Below are 19,133 nucleotides of genomic sequence, written 5' to 3' on the forward strand. Positions count from 1 at the left end.
CTGGTACCCATTATCCTTTCTCCGTCCCCCCCCCCCTATTTCAGCCATGGAATCAGCCCTGGGGTGAAATTCTAGCCTCTGCCTCTTGAAGTGCTATCCCTCCTTTTGGGGTGTCAGCGGGGTGCTACACCTACATATTCTATTGCTTTTTGAATATTGCTATTGTGAGTTTTTTGTACTTGTCTTGATATATTTAGAGCCACCTTGGAATGATGAGACGTGACAGACTTAAGAGTATTGTGCATGCGATTGTATATGCTTTACTGGCTTTAAAAGTCACTAAAATGTATTTAAAAAAAAATAAAATACGTAGATGGAAAGTCTTGATTCACATTTTACAGTGGAGTCTAGTAACATCCCTGGGCGGCGTATAACACATTATACACAAAGATAAATAACTGACGTCTATTACATTTGATTCGAATTTTACAACCCCCATTCTTTGGAAAGAAACTGACATAGCTTATAAAAAATGTTCCGCCGGCCATTGGAGACTTACTGAGTTGGTTGTTTAGATTGAACATTCAACCTCAACAAATATCCGGAATCCCTCTACCCTTGTCATCAGATTTTCAATCCGAAGTATAGGCCTCAGCTGCAGACAAGCCATCCTTCTTGCTGCAACTAGACCGGGCGCGGTTTATGTTCCCCGACGCGCTCCTACATCCTGTAAAAATGTTGCGTCTGTGCCAGGACCGGCCATGGTGAATTAGATCTTCCCAGGTGCGTGTCCTGAGCTATTAGCTACTATTACCCATGTCAGGCCAACAAATGTGCGATTATTCGCAGAATTTGTAGGGATTCATTCAAAAAGGGCTCATATAGTCATTAAAATATTATACAGCTTTATTGGTTACTCATATAAAATAATCATCATCTGAAAGGATAAAATAAATAGTAATTCACGCAGTTCCCTCTCCAAGCCTGCACAGCCCCTAAAACTTGTATTAATATCCTGTATAAAAAATAACGGGGGTTGATTTACTAAAAGCGGAGCACGCAAAGAAACCAATCAGCTTCCAGGTTTTATTGTCAAGGCTTCTTTGAACAAGCTGAAGTCAGAAGCTGATTGGCTATTGTGCAGAGCACAATACTTTTACTTTTTCTTTTTTTTTTTTCCTTTTTTTTTTTCTAACATAACTTTATTATACAAGGTTTTTATGGACACGAACACACCAATACGTTTTTTAGCACCACATCCCAAAATTAGATAATAGACAAATGGACAAAACGGGGACTTTATAGGTGCGAATCAATAAAGAAAATATCAATTATAATGTATAAAAGAATTCTTTAATTTGAAGGACCAAAATAAGAATTCAAGTATAAAAAACAAGGAACAAGGAGCAGGACATATAGCAAAAGCAAATGCGGTCAATTACAACATTAGTTACACAGCTAGGGCTGAAACAACTAATCGATTAATCGATAACTAATCGATTATTAAATTAATCGATTACTATTTTCATAATCGATTAATCAGGCATTAACAAAATGGGGTTAAAGTTAATGAGTCTGATGATATTTACCAGATTGACCATTTAAAAGTATATCTCTCCTCTAATAGTATATACAGTATATCTCTCCTCTAATGGTATATACAGTATATCCCATCTAATGGTATATACAGTATATCCCATCTAATGGTATATACAGTATATATATATCCCCTCTAAAAGTATATACAGTATATATCCCCTCTAATAGTATATACAGTATATCTCTCCTCTAATAGTGTATATAGCCTCTAATAGTATATACAGTATATCTCTCATCTAATAATATATACAGTATATCTCTCCTCTAATAGTGTATATAGCCTCTAATAGTATATACAGTATATCTCTCCTCTAATAGTATATACAGTATATATCCCCTCTAATATATACAGTATATCTCTTCTGTCTGTTATTCTCAGAGCGGATTCGATATTTTTCTCCCTAACCATATAGTTGGTTATTTATCTTTACCACTGCATATAGAGATATTTAAGAATAAATTTCCTTTTTTTTTAAAGTTTACATATTAACTAAATTATACACCACACCTTTTTTTACGGTTATTAACCGATTAATCGAAACAATAATCAGCCAACTAATCGATTATGAAAATAATCGTTAGTTGCAGCCCTAGACACAGCACAGTTTTGTCTTGATGCAGCCTAAACATCTAGCTATCCTGGCAGTGTTTGCCCCCCCCCCCGTAAGGGATATAGGTAAGCAGTGGTGCTCTGAATAGGGGAGACGCATATACGTAAGACTTTTATTGCATGTAAATGATTGTGTATATACCTTGAATTTGTCTAATTGTTTGTGTCTTTTGATAGAAGCCATTGTATCTTGCAAGTGACCAGCATCCCCTGAGGAAGCCCGTCATATGGGCGAAACATGTTGGGAAGCGCATCATCTTTTGCTGTGTCGCTAATGTTGTAATTGAACGCATTTGCTTTTGCTATATGTCCTTCTCCTTGTTCCTTGTTTTTTATACTGGAATTCTTATTTTGGTCCTTCAAAATAAAAGAATTCTTTTATATATTATATTTGATATTTTCTTTATTGATTCGCAGCTATAAAGTCCCCATTTTGTCCATTTGTCTATTATCTAATTTTGGGATGTGGTGCTAAAAAAAAACTTATTGGTGTGTCCGTGTCCATAAAAACCTTGTATAATAAAGTTATGTTAGAAAAAAAAAGGAAAAACAAATCGAAAGAAAAAGTAAAAAATGTTTTTAATAATTAAAAAGTCACCCCGCAGTTTTTAAAGTCCCATAAAAATATAAACGCCAATTGTGGCACACATGTTAGGTATTGCTGCAGCACACTGAAGTGTGAGCAAAAATTTCAGGGCCATCATTCACTGTTAACTATAAACCTGTAAAAAGGCTTTTAACCACTTGCCTACCGAGGACTTTTACCCCCTTCCTGCCCAGGCCAGTTTTCACCTTTCAGAGCTGTTGTACTTTGAATGACAAATGCGCGGTCATGTATGCAGATGAAATTGTTATCATTTTTTTCACACAAAATAGCTTTTTTTTGGTGGTATTTAATCACCAGTGGGTTTTTTATTTTTGCTAAACAAAAAAGACCAACAATTTTGAAAAGAAAAGCAAAAAATATTTTTCATAGTTTGTTATGTTATGTTATGTTTCTGATGAGGCTGCACTGATGAGACGGCACTGACGGGCACTGATAGGTGGCACTGACATTCACTGATAGGTGGCAGTGATGGGCACTGATGAGGTGGCATTGATGAGAAGGCACTGAAAAGACTGCACAGATAGGTGTCACTGATGGGCACTGGTATGCAGCACTGACAGGTGACACTGAAAAGGGAGCACTGATTGGCAGCATTGGTGGGCCCTGATTAGCAGCACTAGTGGGCACTGATAGGTAGCACTGATGGACACTGTTGGGACTGCAAAGATAATCAGTACACTGATAATCAGTGTAGATGTCCCTTTAACAGAAGCCAATTATCAGCTCTCCTCACCTCTCCTCGTGCTGACAGAAAGGAGTGCCGATAACTGGCTTCTGTTCACATCGTGAACAGTTGTTACTGCTGCACCAGCTCTTTGACAGCAGTATAGCCACGCTGCCCAATTGATTTCAATGGGCAGGAATGGTGGAGGAGCGGTATACACATTGCTCCTTCACCGCTCCAAAGATGCTGCTAGCAGGACTTTTTTTAGCGTCCTGCCAGGGCACCGCTCCAGTGTGAAAGCCCACGAGGCTTTCACATTGGAGACAAGGCAGCGGCTCTTTCAGGGTGCTTTGCAGGCGCTTTTTTTAGCGCTCTAGCGCCTGCAAAGCGCCCCAGTGTGAAAGGGGTCTTAAAGTGTGACAGAGCTGAATGCTGAAAATTGGTCTGGGCAGGAAAGAGGGAAAAAGTGCCTAGTAGGCAAGTGGTTAAGGAAAAAAAAACATCTAGCATTTAGTGCTACTTAAATGGCTTGGTTACACTTGTGACTGTCATTGCTGCTCCTCTAAAAAGCGATCAGCAATCACCCCCTATTGTGCTAGAAGAATAGTGCAGGATTTTTTTCCAGGCTTGGGGTGTGTTTTTTTTGATCGGGCTTGTGAGTGGCACAGAGTAGTGCTGGGTGACTCATACTTCTTTCCAGATTCTTCTGGTACTTTCCGGAAAGAGAGGTGGAGAGGGGAGGTTGAGCATCCTGGGGTGTTCAAAGGAGCCCTGACCAATCCCCATTCTGGATTGGCAGGGGGCAGGCCTCCTCAGGGTCAGCCCAGCTGGGGAGGTGTTGATTAGGTGGAAGATGGAGTGTTAGGTTGTCGGGGTCTTGGAGGGAGCTCCCCAGTCTGGGGGGATGACCTTGGACCTGGGTTCGGGTGCGGACGGAACCCTCTTACAACCCAGAGAGGTGTGCTGGACAGGAGCCAAAGAAGGAGCTAAAGAGGACAATTTTTTTGGGGAAAAAGTACACTTTAATAAAAAAAACAAAAAACACAATAGTGACATTTTATAGATAGGCAACTCCTATCCTCATATTGATTAGTGGTTCCAAATTAATAATAACTACTGCAGTAGGGAACAGACACAAAAGATACGCTCAGCATCTTTCCAAATTATGGTTCTGCTTTATTATATGATGTAATTGAAGGTTTTTATACAAATAATTACGTAGGTATCACATTCATTTTACAATTGTACTTTTATGGTAACAAGGGGCGTAACATAGGCAGATTAGTTCTAATAAGGACTTAAAGGAAGGCAAACATGTAATGAAAACATTATTAGTGCCGTGTGCCCAGTGTGCTATACATACAAAGTAGAATACAATTATATACAGAACTTACAAATTTCCCTTACAACAGTTATCCCACTTTTTTTGTATAATGTGAAAGATAATGTTACGCCGGGTAAATAGATACCTAACATGTCATGCTTTAAAATTGCACACGAGCGGCGAGCTACAGTGCTTAAAAATCGCTTAAAATTTTTTTTAACATGTTACTTGTTTAGAGTTACATAGGAGATCTAGCGCTAGAATTATTGCTCTCATGCTAAGGATCGTGGCGATACCTCACATGTGCGGTTTGATCAATGTTTACATATGAGGGCATGAGTTACGTATGCATGAACGGAAGGATGGGGCGCTTTAAATTTTTTTTGTTCTTATTTATTTTACTTTTACACTGTCCCTTTATTTATTTATTTCGTTTTTTTTTAAATCACTTTTATTACTATTACAAGGAAATGTAAACATCCCTTGTAATAGAAATAAGCATGACAGGTTCTGTTTATTGAGAAATCTGGGGTTCAAAAGACCCCAGATGTCTCATTTATCTTTAAAAGCAAAAAAAAAAAGAAAAAAATTTTTTTTTTTTTAACCTTTAAATAAATAAATAAATGTGTTTATGCCCAAGAACCGGAACGTTAGAACCGGGCGTTAGAGGTCGCTCCGGCCCTTCAAAGGGCATAGAGCTGAGTAGGGGGCCATCTTGCCCTCACTCGACTTCCTGCCCACAGCTCCGGGAAGCTGGGGAAAAAATAGGAAGTGGCGGCGGGACGGGAAGGGGGGGGGGGGCACCTCTCCCACCGCCTCTAAAAGTGATCATGTGGGGGGAAATCCACCCATGGGACCACTTTTATCCGACACCCATACTTAAAAACAATACTGGGGTATTTAAAGTCAAAGTAACAATCAACTTCACTAATAACCGATCTGACAGGTCCGTTCATCACATAGTTGTGTGTAGGTATACAATCAGACTGTAACATGTACAGTCAGCTTAAAGGGGGTTTCCGGTGAGCACGTTCTGCTCCCAGGCCTTGTCTGCACTCACCTGTGGGCTCTCTTGGTAAGGGGGTGGAGGCACACTCTGGGTGGCCATCATTGATAGAGCTGGTGCTGGGGACACATGTTGCATCATGGGATTGATTCACATCTAGAGCCCTGTTGAGGGGGAGAAAGGTGATTAAAAATAAGTCTGCGTCTTTCTTTTAATTTTTTCTTTTTTTTTTAGATAAAACTATGTAACCAATACAAGTCATCAAAGGTCAACTCCAACCAAAAAATAATTTCAGTTGTGGGCATGCAGGTTCGTTGAACCACTAATAAATCCTTAAATCTTATAGAAAGTACAGATTTCCCTATGGTAGATCGTATCTTTACCCCCTCCCATAAGGTTAAAAGATACACTATATTACTAAAAGTATTGGCACGCCTGCCTTTACACGCACATGAACTTATGAACTTTAATGGCTAAGTCCATAGGGTTCAATATTGAGTTGGCCCACCCTTTGCAGCTATAACAGCTTCAACTCTTCTGGGAAGGCCGTCCACAAGGATTAGGAGTGTGTCTATGGAAATGTTTGACCATTCTTCCAGAAGCCCATTTGTGAGGTCAGGCACTGATGCTGAACGAGAAGGCCTGGCTTGCAGTCTCCTCATCCCAAGGGTGTTCTATCGGGTTGAGGTTGGTCAAGTTCTTCCACCCCAAACTCGCTCATCTATGTTTTTATGGCCCTTGTTTGTGCACTGGTGAGCAGTCATGTTGGGACAGGAAGGGGCCATCCTCAAACGGTTCCCACAAAGTTGGGAGGCTGAAATTGTCAAAAATTTTGTAATCTGCTGATGCCTTAATGCCCCATACACACGGTCAGACATTCCAACCCCAAAATCCGTTGGATTTTTTCCGACGGATTTTGGCCAAAACTTGTGTTGCATACACACGGTCGCACAAAATTGTCGGAAAATCCAATCGTTCAGAATAAGGTGACGTACAAAATGTACGACAGGACTACGTAGAGGCCAGTAGCCAATAGCTTTCGTCTTCAAATTTTTTCTGAGCATGCATGGAACTTTGTGCGTGGAATTCTCTACACACGATCGCAAAAAGTCCGATTGGATTTTGTTGTCGGAAAATTTTAGATCCAGCTCTCAAACTTTTTCCGTCAGAAATTCGGACAGAAAAAGTCCGATAGTGCCCGCACACGATCGGATTTTCCGACAACATAATCCGATCAGACTTTTTCCGTCTGAATTTTCGGACCATGTGTATGGGGTATTAGAGTTCCCTTCACTGGAACTAAGGGGCCAAAAGTCCAACCCCTGAAAAACAACCCCACACCATAATCCCCCCTCCACCAAATAATTTGGACCAGTACACAAAGCAAGGTCCATAAAGACAAGGATGAGCGAGTTTGGGGTGAAAGAATTTGACCGACCTCAACCCGATAGAACACCTTTGGGATGCGAAGACTGCGAACCAGGCCTTCTCGTTCAGCATTAATGCCTGACCTCACAAATGCGCTTCTGGAAGAATGGTCAAACATTCCCATAGACAGTCTCCTAAACCTTGTGGACGGCCTTCCCAGAAGAGTTGAAGCTGTTAAACTGCAAAGGGTGGGCCAACTCAATATTGAACCCTACGGACTAAGACTGGGATGCATGTAAAGGCAGGTGTCTAAATACTTTTTAGTGTATTATATCACAACCGAATGGCCAATTTTTTTTTTTTGTTGAGTCCACATTATGGAGAGTCCACCAGTTATACTCTCCATTGACTTAATAGTGGTGTTGGCAGCTAGGCCTCCATATTGGGAGTTCTGGTGAGGATACCATCCCATAAGAGTCCTTGAGAGATGTCATAAACCAGCATGTAGTTAAACTTGCCAGCAACTAGTTATAGATTAAATGCCAATTTTGGGTGGGGTTGACTTCCGTGATTCAGCAATAAGCCATTTTCTAATTGATGTGCACTGACATAATACGGTATTTGAAATTTTGTCTTTTGAGAATGATGCATCATGTGAGCCCAGAGCCACAAAACAAGGAAAAGTTTGAAATGTAACAATGTTGATGTAATATTCACCCCAAATCCATACACATACTTCCATCTAATGTCTACAAGCTGGAAAGCTTACTTGATAAGACCAGACCTTATAGTTAAAGCTGAACGCCATGCAAACAACCTGTACATATACAGTTAGAATTCATACACGGTGGCTTCTATACATGCCAGAAGATTTGTATGTTGGTCCACTCATTCCTAACAACTGAAGCACACTAGGCAGCTTGTTGGCAGGCGCAGGTTGCCCTTGCTACATAGGTGGCGCTGTTGCATCCACCAAAGTTTGGTCATGTGTACATTGCATTAGGCATCTGCATGTGTCAGCGGGTTGACTGCTGTCCGATTGGATGCTGCCCCCAGGGTGACCTCTGTGGCCATCTTTAGAGTTGGCAGAGCTTACAAAAAAAGCCCTGGCTCACTGCAGTTGGCGCTCATTCTGTATGTGGCTAGGACAGGGACAAGAACCCTCTGTCAGGGAAAGTATGCCTAGCATAGAAAAAGGTTCCACAGGAGGAGGGACAGCTTAGGGGAGTGTTGACAGAGCTCCTTGGGGAACTTCTCCGCTACTTCTGCTTACTGCATCTGCCTTCAATCTGGTGCCAGGTGCTGCCAGCCTCTGTGCATTGCTCTCTGCAAGTCCCACATACTGCTGCGAGTGTCGCTGCTTGTCTTATACTGTTGGAAAGACTCTGTTACTGTATTTTGAGCATTTTGATGATACAATTCCTAATTTTCAACCACTGTGTGTACTGTACCTTCCTCTTGGGAGCTTTCTGCTTGGGCCTCCCCCCACCCCATAGTCTACAGGCTTTCTTGAGTAATCACCTGTGACCTAGCCACCAAGGTTATTAGGTGGCAATAGTCTCCTGTGTCCTAGCAATGCAGGACACTATGTGGCTCCCTTGAGAAGTCTCCAGCATCCTAGCAATGGAGCCTTCTGCTTGGACCTCCACCCCACCCCATAGTCTACAAGCTTCCTTGAGTAATCACCTGTGACCTAGCCACCAAGGGTGTTAGGTGGCAATAGTCTCCTGTGTCCTAACAATGCAGGACGCTATGTCGCTCCCCCCACCCCATAGTCTACAAGTTTCCTTGAGCTTCCTTGAGCTATGCGGCCTTCCTCCACCCCATAGTCTACAAGCTTCCTTGAGCTTCCTTAACTGTGACCTAGCCACTAAGGGTGTTAGGTGCCAACATTCCCCTGTGTCCTAGGTATACAGGATGCTATGCGGCTCCTTTGAGAATCCACCAGTATCCTAGCAATGGAGCCTTTTGCTTGGGCCTTCCCCTTACCCCACAGTTTACAAGCTTCCTTGAGCAATCACCTGTGACCTAGCCACCAAGTGCATTAAGTGGCAATAGTCCCCTGTGTCCTAGCAATGCAGGATGCTATGCGGCTCCCCCCACCCCATAGTCTACAAGTTTCCTTGAGCTTCCTTGAGCAATGCGGCCTCCCCCCACCCCATAGTCTACAAGCTTTCTTGAGCTGCCTTACTTGTGACCTAGCCACTAAGGGTATTAGGTGACAATAGTCCCCTGTGTCTTAGGTATGCAGGACACTATGCGGCTCCCTTGAGAAGCCACCAGCATCCTAGCAATGGAGCCTTCTGCTTGGGCCTTCCCCCCACCCCATAGTCTACAAGCTTCCTTGAACAATCACCTGTGACCTAGCCACCAAGGGCGTTAGGGGGCATTAGTCCCCTGTGTCCTAGCAATGCAGGACGCTATGCAGCTCCCTTGAGAAGCCACCAGCATCCTAGCAATGGAGCCTTCTGCTTGAGCCTTCCCCCCACCCCATAGTCTACAAGCTTCCTTGAGCAATCACCTGTGACCTAGTCACCAAGGGCGTTAGGGGGCATTAGTCCCCTGTGTCCTAGCAATGCAGGACGCTATGCAGCTCCCTTGAGAAGCCACCAGCATCCTAGCAATGGAGCCTTCTGCTTGAGCCTTCCCCCCACCCCATAGTCTACAAGCTTCCTTGAGCAATCACCTGTGACCTAGTCACCAAGGGCGTTAGGGGGCATTAGTCCCCTGTGTCCTAGCAATGCAGGACGCTATGCAGCTCCCTTGAGAAGCCACCAGCATCCTAGCAATGGAAGACACTAGGTGGCTGTCTTGAGAGGGCACTTGAGTAGCGACCGGGCCTGGGAAAGGGAGGATGCTAAGCAGCTTCTCACTCTATCCAAGACTATTTTTTATAAATGGAATGGAGCCATACTTTAAGGCTAATCTGCTAAAACTGGTCATTTATGGTCTGTCCCAAAGATCTTACATCAACAAATGTACAGCTGAGATGCGTAAGTGTATGTATTTCTTCCCCTGCCCTCTGCATTCTGCTGTAGCCTCAGAGAAGACTTGTTCTTATCCTGCACAAACGTATTTTGGAAAGTGCCAATGTTTGCAAGTTTTAAAGCGGAGGTCCACCCTAAAATGGACCTCCGCTCATCGGAATCCCCCCCCCTCCGGCGCCACAATCGGCACCTTTCAGGGGGGAGGGGGGTGCAGTTACCTGGATAATCCAGGTAACTGCACCCACTTCCGGGCTAGCTCTCTGCGGAAAGGGGCGTACGTTACGCCCCTTTCCGCAAGCGCCCGCCCCCTTCAGCAAGTGCCCCGCTGCCTGCTGGGAAAAACACAGCTCCCAGAGGCAGCGGGGACCGTCCGGATTGCGCCGCGCGGCTCGCGCATGCACAGTAGGGAACCGGGAAATGAAGCCGAAAGGCTCCATTTCCTGATTCCCATACCCAAGATGGCGGCGGCACGAGCGAGCGATCGGCTTCGGGTGCCAACATCGCGGGCGCGCTGGACAGGTAAGTGTCACTATTTAAAAGTCAGCAGCTGCAGTATTTGTAGCTGCTGGCTTTTAAAAAAAAAAAAAAAAACTCGGAGTCCCGGTGGACTCCCGCTTTAAACAGTCAGGTGCCCTTCTCAAGCGTGTTCCTGACAAATCTCTAGGGTTTCCTCCAGATTTTTCTAGGGGTTTCTTGAGCAATCAGCAATTACTGACTACTATTTCTGACAACAAGGATCTTTAAGGCTGGATTCACACCTATGCATTTTTAGTGCTTTTTGCATTTTTCAGATTTGCACTACAGTCCATCTAACATGGTTTGCTATGGAACAAATCTGCAAAATGCAAAGAGCACAAAAAATGCATAGGTGTGAATCCAGCCTAAGGTTTTTTGTAAAGCCTGGTTCACACCTATGCAGGTTGCAGTTTGCATATTCCAGGTGCAGTTTGCGTTTTTTCAATACACGTTTTTGATCCATTGAAGTCTATGGAACCAAAAACCAAAAAAAAAGGCCCTTTCCATAAAATGCACAGATGTGAACATGGCCCATAGGAAACCATGTTAAATGGACTGTAGTGTGTTTCTGCAAAACAGAAAACGCACAAAAAAATGCATAGGTGTGAACCAGGCCTAAGGGGAAATGTTATAAGCATTTTTGCCACTGCCCAGCAATATAAGGACTGTTTTTCCTACTGACTGCCAATGTAAGGCGCATTCTTTTGACTGACCACAAATGTAAAGATTATTCTTCCCACTGCCCAACAATGTAAGGATCATTCTTTCTAATTGCCACCAATGTAAGTAAGGAGCATTCTTCCCACTGACCACCAATGTAAGGAGCATTCTTCCCACTGACCACCAATGTAAGAAGCATTCTTCCTTATAGCCACCAATGTAAACACTGTTCATCCCAATTACGATCAATGTACGGAGCATTCTTTTGACTGACAACAAATGTAATGATCATTATTCCCACTGCCCAACAATGTAAACATCATTGTTCCCACTGACCTCCAATGTAAGGATCATGTTTCCCAATTACCACCAATGTCAAGATAATTCTTCCCACTGACCACCAATGTAAGATGCATTCTTCCCACTGATCAACAATGTAAGGAACATTCTTCCCACCAATCACCAATGTAAGGAACATTCTTCCCACTGACCCCCAATGTAAGGAGCATTCTCCAGTTTAGGGAAATTCCTCCCATTGTTTACCAATGTAAGGATCATTCTTCCCACTGATCACCAATGTAAGGGACATTCTTCCCACTGACCTCCAATGTAAGGATCATGTTTCCCAATTAGCACCAATGTCAAGATAATTCTTCCCATTGACCACCAATGTAAGGAACATTTTTCCCACCGATCACCAATGTAAGGAACATTTTTCCTACTGACCCCCAATGTAAGGAGCATTCTCCAGTTTAAGGACATTCCTCCCATTGATCACGAATGTAAGGGGCATTCTTCCCACTGATCATCAATCTAAAGAGCATTCTTCTCACTGATCACCAATGTAAGGATCATTCTTCCCACTGATCACCAATGTAAGGATCATTCTTCCCACTGATCACCAATGTAAGGATCATTCTTCTCACTGATCACCAATGTAAGGAACATTCTTCCCACTGATCACCAATGTAAGGAGCATTCTTCTCACTGATCACCAATGTAGGGATCATTCTTCCCACTGATCACCAATGTAAGGGACATTCTTCCCACTTCCCATTGACTAAAGCATTATGAGCTATAATTATAGTAAATATTAGTAGGAGTTCCTTTAAGATCAAAAAGTTATTTCAAGGGTTCCTCTATGATAGGAGGGTTGAAAAAGGCCGTCCTACATTATTATGACTAAAGCCTTGTAGACTGAAACGCGTCGGCACACTGTATTGTGATTTTGTACACTGTGGATATTGCACCCAATGGGGCAGCACAGTGGTGTAGTGGTTAGCACTCTCACCTAGCAGTAAGAAGGGTCACTGGTTCAAATCCCAACCATGGCACTACTTGCCTGGAGTTTGCATGATCTCCCTGTGCTTGCGTGGGTTTCCTCCGGGTACTCCAGTTTCCTCCCACACTCCAAAGACATGCAGGTAGGTTAATTGGCTTCTGTCCAAAATTGGCCCTAGTATATGAATGGGGACCTAGGATTGTGGGCTCCTTGAGGGTAGGGACTGATGTGAGTGTGCAGTGTACAGGGATGGGGACAGTTGTAGACACTCACTCAGGTTGAACTGGATGGACTGGTGTCTTTATTCAACCTTACTAACTATGAAACTATGAAGATTTCTAGGAGCAGTTACGGTGGCGTGGATGACTTTTATGGAAGATGGCCTATGCTATGGCAAGAAAGAGATCCATTTTGCCATTTTTTGAGATGGACAGTGTGGTGGCGTGGGTCATAATGACGGGGAAGTACACTCATACATTTCCGTAGTTGCACACATTTACAAGCACACAGATGTGCACACTGTATATCAATCCTCATTTATTTAATGATCACCAGGAATCAGCATTTCACATCCTGGAATAATAAGACGTCCGCGGCTTCTAACCTGTAAATCGTTATAGAGACTGGGCTCAGGTCCACCGTAGAGCCCACCGCTTACCGCCTAATACTGATAGCAGGATATTATTAATGCACACTATGAAACACAGACGGGAGAAATAACGAGCTTGTTATTTATCAGATAATTAAGGTGTGTTGACATTAAACCCATTAGACCAATTAACACGCTGTTCCTGCTGCAATTGTTTGTCAGGGCACCGAGGAGTTAATCTTGGCAGGCAATTAATGGTTGGCGGTGTACGGTGAGGTGTACGGTGAGGTGGCACTCTCCAGAGAGGGAATACTCCCATTTCTTCTCCCCTAATACAGCCAAAGTGCCATTCGGAGAACGTGGGGGGCACTGATCACATTACATTGTGTGCGTCTACTTCCACGCAACGCATTTCACAAAGTGTGAAGGAAATGAAGATTGGGAACATTGAATGTGATTTAAACAAACCACAGCTGGATAAAATTGTACATAATAAAGGCGGCTCCGGGGACGTGTTATGATACAGAGGGGCCTATGTGTGCTAAAATAAATAATTACCTCCCGGATTATATCATGTGAGGAGCATGAGAAACATTTCCACCGAGTTAGAAACATTTTACCAAGAAAGTAGCATTGCTGATTTCCAACTTCTAACATGCATGACGTCTGACATGTATGACATCTGACCACATGCATGACATCTGACATGTATGGCATCTGACCACATGCCTGATATCTGACATGTATTACATAAGACCACATTTATGACATCTGACATGTATAGCATCTGACCACATGCATGACATCTGACATGTAAGACATCTGACCACATGCCTGATATCTGTCATATATTACATAAGACCACATGTATGACATCTGACCACATGCATGACATCTGAACACATATATGACATCTGAGATGTATGACATCTGACCACATGCATGACATCTGACATGTATGACAACTGACCACATGAATGACATCTGACATGTATTACATCTGACCACATGCATGACATCTTACCACATGCATGACATCTGACATGTATGACATCTGACCACATGCATGACATCTGACATGTATGACATCTGACCACATGCATGACATCTGACATGCATGACATCTGACCACATGCATGACATCTGACATGTATTACATAAGACCACATGTATGACATCTGACCACATGCATGCCATTTTACCACATGCATGACATCTGACTTGTATGACATCTGACCACATGCATGACATCTGACCACATGTATAACATCTGGCATGTATGACATATGACCACATACACAACACTTGAACACATGTATGATATCTGACATGTATGACATCTGACCACATGGACAACACTTGACCACATGTATGACATCTGACATGTATGACATCTGACCACATGGACAACATCTGAACACATGTATGACATCTGACATGTATGACACCTGATCACATGCAGGACATGTGGCCAACTCAATTTAATATCACCCATTAAAACATTTTATGCACATTTGCTTGTCGTCAGAGTATACAAGTACACAAGTACATCACAGTACACCGTATACAAGTATCCACGTAAATGGTTCCAAATATCAGTTTATAATTACCGGTGCAATGGATGAAATTTCCACAATCTGAAATGTCCATATTCAACGCATTTCACAGGGCAAAGCCTGCTTCTTCAGGAACGACAGACATTTTCCATTTATCTGGGATATCCATCAAAAGTGCATACATTGCAATGGTTGTAAAGGATCCAGGTTTTTTACCTTCATGCATTCTCTAATTATATAAGACACCATTCCTTCCAATGACACCAACAATGGGGCATTTTTCCTTCCAGTGACACCAACAATGGGGCATTTTTCCTTTCAATGACACCAACAATGGGGCACTTTTCTTCCCACTATTACCAGTGATGGGGCAATAGTGGGAAGAATATTCCTTCCCCTACTGACCACAGGCACTATGTCATTTTGTTTACACGCACCAAGTCTTAGGCATTGTTTACTCCCAATGATGCCGGCACATTGTCTACTCCTGATGGCCACAGCCCAGCTTCCGCTAAATCTAAATACTTTACATGTTATTGGAAACAATTCCTAGCAGAAATGTTCTTCAATATCATGTGAGAAGGAATGTTTAAAAGGAAAGGACTGACCTATTCCTACAGTAAAAAGAAGGAACCTACCTATAACTATAGGAAAAGGAAGAGACTGACCTATACTTATAGTAAGAGGAGGGTATTGATCTATATTTATAGTAAAAGTAGAGGTCTGACCTATACCTATAATAAAAGGAGCGGATATTTTTTTTTTCTCCCAGCTTGACCAATGAAAGGTTCCGAGATATGAGCATCATTATATACTTTATCCTAATTTGTTGTATGAGGCTTGAATTAATTAAGACACACATTAATTAAGGACCTGTTTTTTTATTTTTTATTTCTGTTTCTGTTGTAATCCTTAAAAAAAATAGTAATAAACATATATTGAAGTAAAATGAGGGGGTTGACCTATACCTATAGTAAAAGGAGGGGATTGACCTATACCTATAGTAAAAGGATAGGCTTTACCTATGCCATTAGTAAAAGGAGAGGTTTGACCTTTACCTATAATAAAAGGAGGGGATTGACCTATATCTATAATAAAAGGAGGGGATTGAGCTATACCTATAGTAAATGGAGAGGATTGAGCTATACCTATAGTAAAATGAGGGGATTGACCTATACCTATAGTAAAAGGATAGGCCTTACCTATGGCCATAGTAAAAAGAGAGGGTTGACCTTTACCTATAATAAATTGAGGGGATTGACCTATATCTATAGTAAAATTAGGGGATTGAGCTATACCTATAGTAAAAGGAGGGGATTGAGCTATACCTATAGTAAAAGGAGGGGATTGACCTATACCTATAGTAAAAGGAGGGGATTGTCCTATACCTATAGTAAAAGGATAGGCTTTATCTATGCCCATGATAAAAGGAGAGGGTTGAACTTTACCTATAGTAAAAGGAGGGGATTGACTTAGGCCTATCGTAAAGCAGAGGGTTGGCCTATACCTATAGTAAAAGGAAGTGGTTAACCTATACATATAGTAAAAGGAAGGGGCTGATCTATACCTATAGTACAAGTAAGGGATTGATCTATACCTTTAGTAAAAGGAGGGGATTCATCTATACCTATAGCAAAAGGAAGGGATTGGCCTATACTTATAGTAAAAAGAGAGGATTGACCTATATTTATAGTAAAAGGAGAGTGTTGACCTATACCTTAAGTGAAAGGAAGGGACTGATGATCTATACCTATAATAAAAGGAGGTTATTGACCTATACCTATAGTAAAAGGAGAAGGTTGATCTATATTTATAGTAAAAGGGAGGGACTGACCTAAACCTATAGTAAAAGGAAGGAATTGATCTATACATATAGTAAAAGGAGGGAATTGACCTATACTTATAGTAAAAGGAGCGGGCTGACCCATACCTATAGTAAAAGGAGATGGTTAACCTATACCTATAATAAAAATAAGGGATTGATCTATACCTATAGTAGAAGGACGGGATTGACCTATACCTATAGTAAGAGCTATAACTATAGTAGAAGTAAGGGATTGACCTAATCCCATTAGTAAAAGGTGAGGATTGATTTATACCTATAGCAGAAGGAAGGGATTAATTAATACCTATAGTAAAAGGAAGGAATTAATTGACCTATACCTATAGTAAAAGGAAGGGATTGGCCTATACCTATAGTAAACGAAGAGGATTGATCTATACCTATAGCAGAAGGAAGGGACCAACCTATATCTATAGTAAAAGAAAGGGATTAATTGACCTATACCTGTAGTAAAAGGAAGGAATTGGCCTATACCTATAGTGAAATTAAGGGATTGGCCTATACATATAGTAAAAGGAGGGGATTGACCTATACTTATAGTAAAAGGAGCAGGTTGAACCATACCTATAGTAAAAGGAGATGGTTAACCTATACCTATAATAAAATGAAGGAATTGATCTATACCTATGATAGAAGGACGGGATTGACCTATACCCATAATAAAATGAAGGAATTGATTAGGGCTAAAACAACTAATTGATTAATCAACAACTAATCGATTATCAAATGAATCGATTACTATTTTCATAATCGATTAATCGGGCATTAACAAAATGGGGTTAAAGTTAATGAGTCTGATGATATTTACCAGATTGACCATTTAATAGTATATCTCTTCTCTAATGGTATATACAGTATATCCCATCTAATAGTATATGCAGTATATATCCCCTCTAATAGTATATACAGTATATATCCCCTCTAATAGTATATACAGTATATCTCTCCTCTAATAGTGTATATAGCCTCTAATAGTATATACAGTATATCTCTCCTCTAATAGTATATACAGTATATATCCCCTCTAATATATACAGTATATCTCTTCTGTCTGTTATTCTCAGAGTGGATTAGATATTTTGCTCCCTAACCATATAGTTGGTTATTTATCTTTACCATTGCATATAGAGATATTTAAGAATAAATTTCCTTTTTTTTTAAACTTTACATATTAACTAAATTATACACCACACCTTTTTTATTAACGGTTATTAACAGATTAATCGATTAATCGAAACAATAATCGGCCAACTAATCGATTATGAAAATAATCGTTAGTTGCAGCCCTAGAATTGATCTATACCTATAATAGAAGGACGGGATTGACCTATACTTATAGTAAGAGCTAAACCTTTAGTAGAAGTAAGGGATCAACCTAACCCCATTAGTAAAAGGAGAGGACTGATCTATACCTATAGCAGAAGGAAGGGATTCATTTAAACCTATAGTAAAAGGAAGGAATTCATTGACATATACCTATAGTAAAAAGAAGGGATTGGCCCATACCTATAGTAAAAAGAGAGGATTGATCTATACCAGTGATGGCGAACCTTGGCACCCCAGATGTTTTGGAACTACATTTCCCATGATGCTCCACTACACTGCAGAGTGCCAGAGCATCATGGGAAATGTAGTTCCAAAACATCTGGGGTGCCAAGGTTTGCCATCACTGATCTATACCTATAGCAGAAGGAAGGGACCAACCTCTACCTATAGTAAAAGAAAGGGATTGATTGACCTATACCTGTAGTAAAAGGAAAGGATTGGGCTATACCTATAGTAAAAGGAAGGGACCAACCTCTACCTATAGTAAAAGAAAGGGATTAATTGACCTATACCTGTAGTAAAAGGAGGGAATTGGCCTATACCTATAGTAGAAGGAAAGGATTGGCCTATACCTATAGTAGAAGGAAGGGATTGGCCTATACCTATAGTAGAAGGAAGGGATTGGCCTATACCTATAGTAAAAGGAGCGGGGTTAACCTAAACCTATAGTAGAAGGATGTCGATGAAAAAAACGTTCCATACCCACCCTTTTCCCTGACAATAACATACAGGGGTTAATAGCAATGCAGAAATAAAGACGAAGAAGAAGAAAAGAAAAAGAAAAAGTAAAACAAAAAACAAAACATTGGTGACGGCTCAGTGGGGGACGGTGCGCAATCAACCCAGATTGTTTTTGTAACATGTCGGCGGCAGCCACCAAGCCAGGATAATGGTATGTGTTTGTTTTACTGGAGGCACAACACGGAGGCAGAGCCGGGCCCGCTGGCGCTACCCGCAAATACAGAGCCTGAAATAATCAAACAGTAATTGCAGATGAAGACACAGCCCGGCTGGAGCAAGTGATTTCTAATCAAGAAAGAAAAGAAATATTGGCTGAGGGATTACCATAAATTTCAGGCCAGGGTATTTATTACTCTCAAGTGGCTCAGGTGGAGGAAAATGCAGAATATTCATTTATTGTGAGCGAGGAGCGACGCTGAGAACGCGACTTATTAATCCCCGTGACTCCCTGCAAATCCCCCAGATTACAGAGGGCGATATATTGGTGTGTTTATAATATCTATCTATATATAAAT

At 41.6% G+C, this 19,133-nt stretch overlaps 1 protein-coding gene across 3 annotated transcripts in view; it reads right to left on the bottom strand.

Moving 5' to 3' along the window:
- PKNOX2 (PBX/knotted 1 homeobox 2) overlaps positions 1-19,133 on the bottom strand; it is a 701,154-nt gene that overhangs the window by 181,771 nt on the left and 500,250 nt on the right. For 2 of the 3 annotated variants that reach the window (XM_077458198.1, XM_077458196.1), the window contains exon 5: positions 5,805-5,914. The exons of the other annotated variant lie outside the window; for it this stretch is intronic. In XM_077458198.1, coding sequence (XP_077314324.1) covers positions 5,805-5,891 — 87 coding nt within the window. In that variant the 5' untranslated portion in view covers positions 5,892-5,914. The remainder of the gene's footprint in view (positions 1-5,804; positions 5,915-19,133) is intronic. 3 annotated transcript variants of the gene reach the window in all.

This window comes from Lithobates pipiens, unplaced genomic scaffold (assembly GCF_037356315.1).
Source record: "Lithobates pipiens isolate NorthernLeopardFrog02 unplaced genomic scaffold, aLitPip1_a1.2 Scaffold_27, whole genome shotgun sequence".
Classification (NCBI taxonomy): domain Eukaryota; kingdom Metazoa; phylum Chordata; class Amphibia; order Anura; family Ranidae; genus Lithobates; species Lithobates pipiens.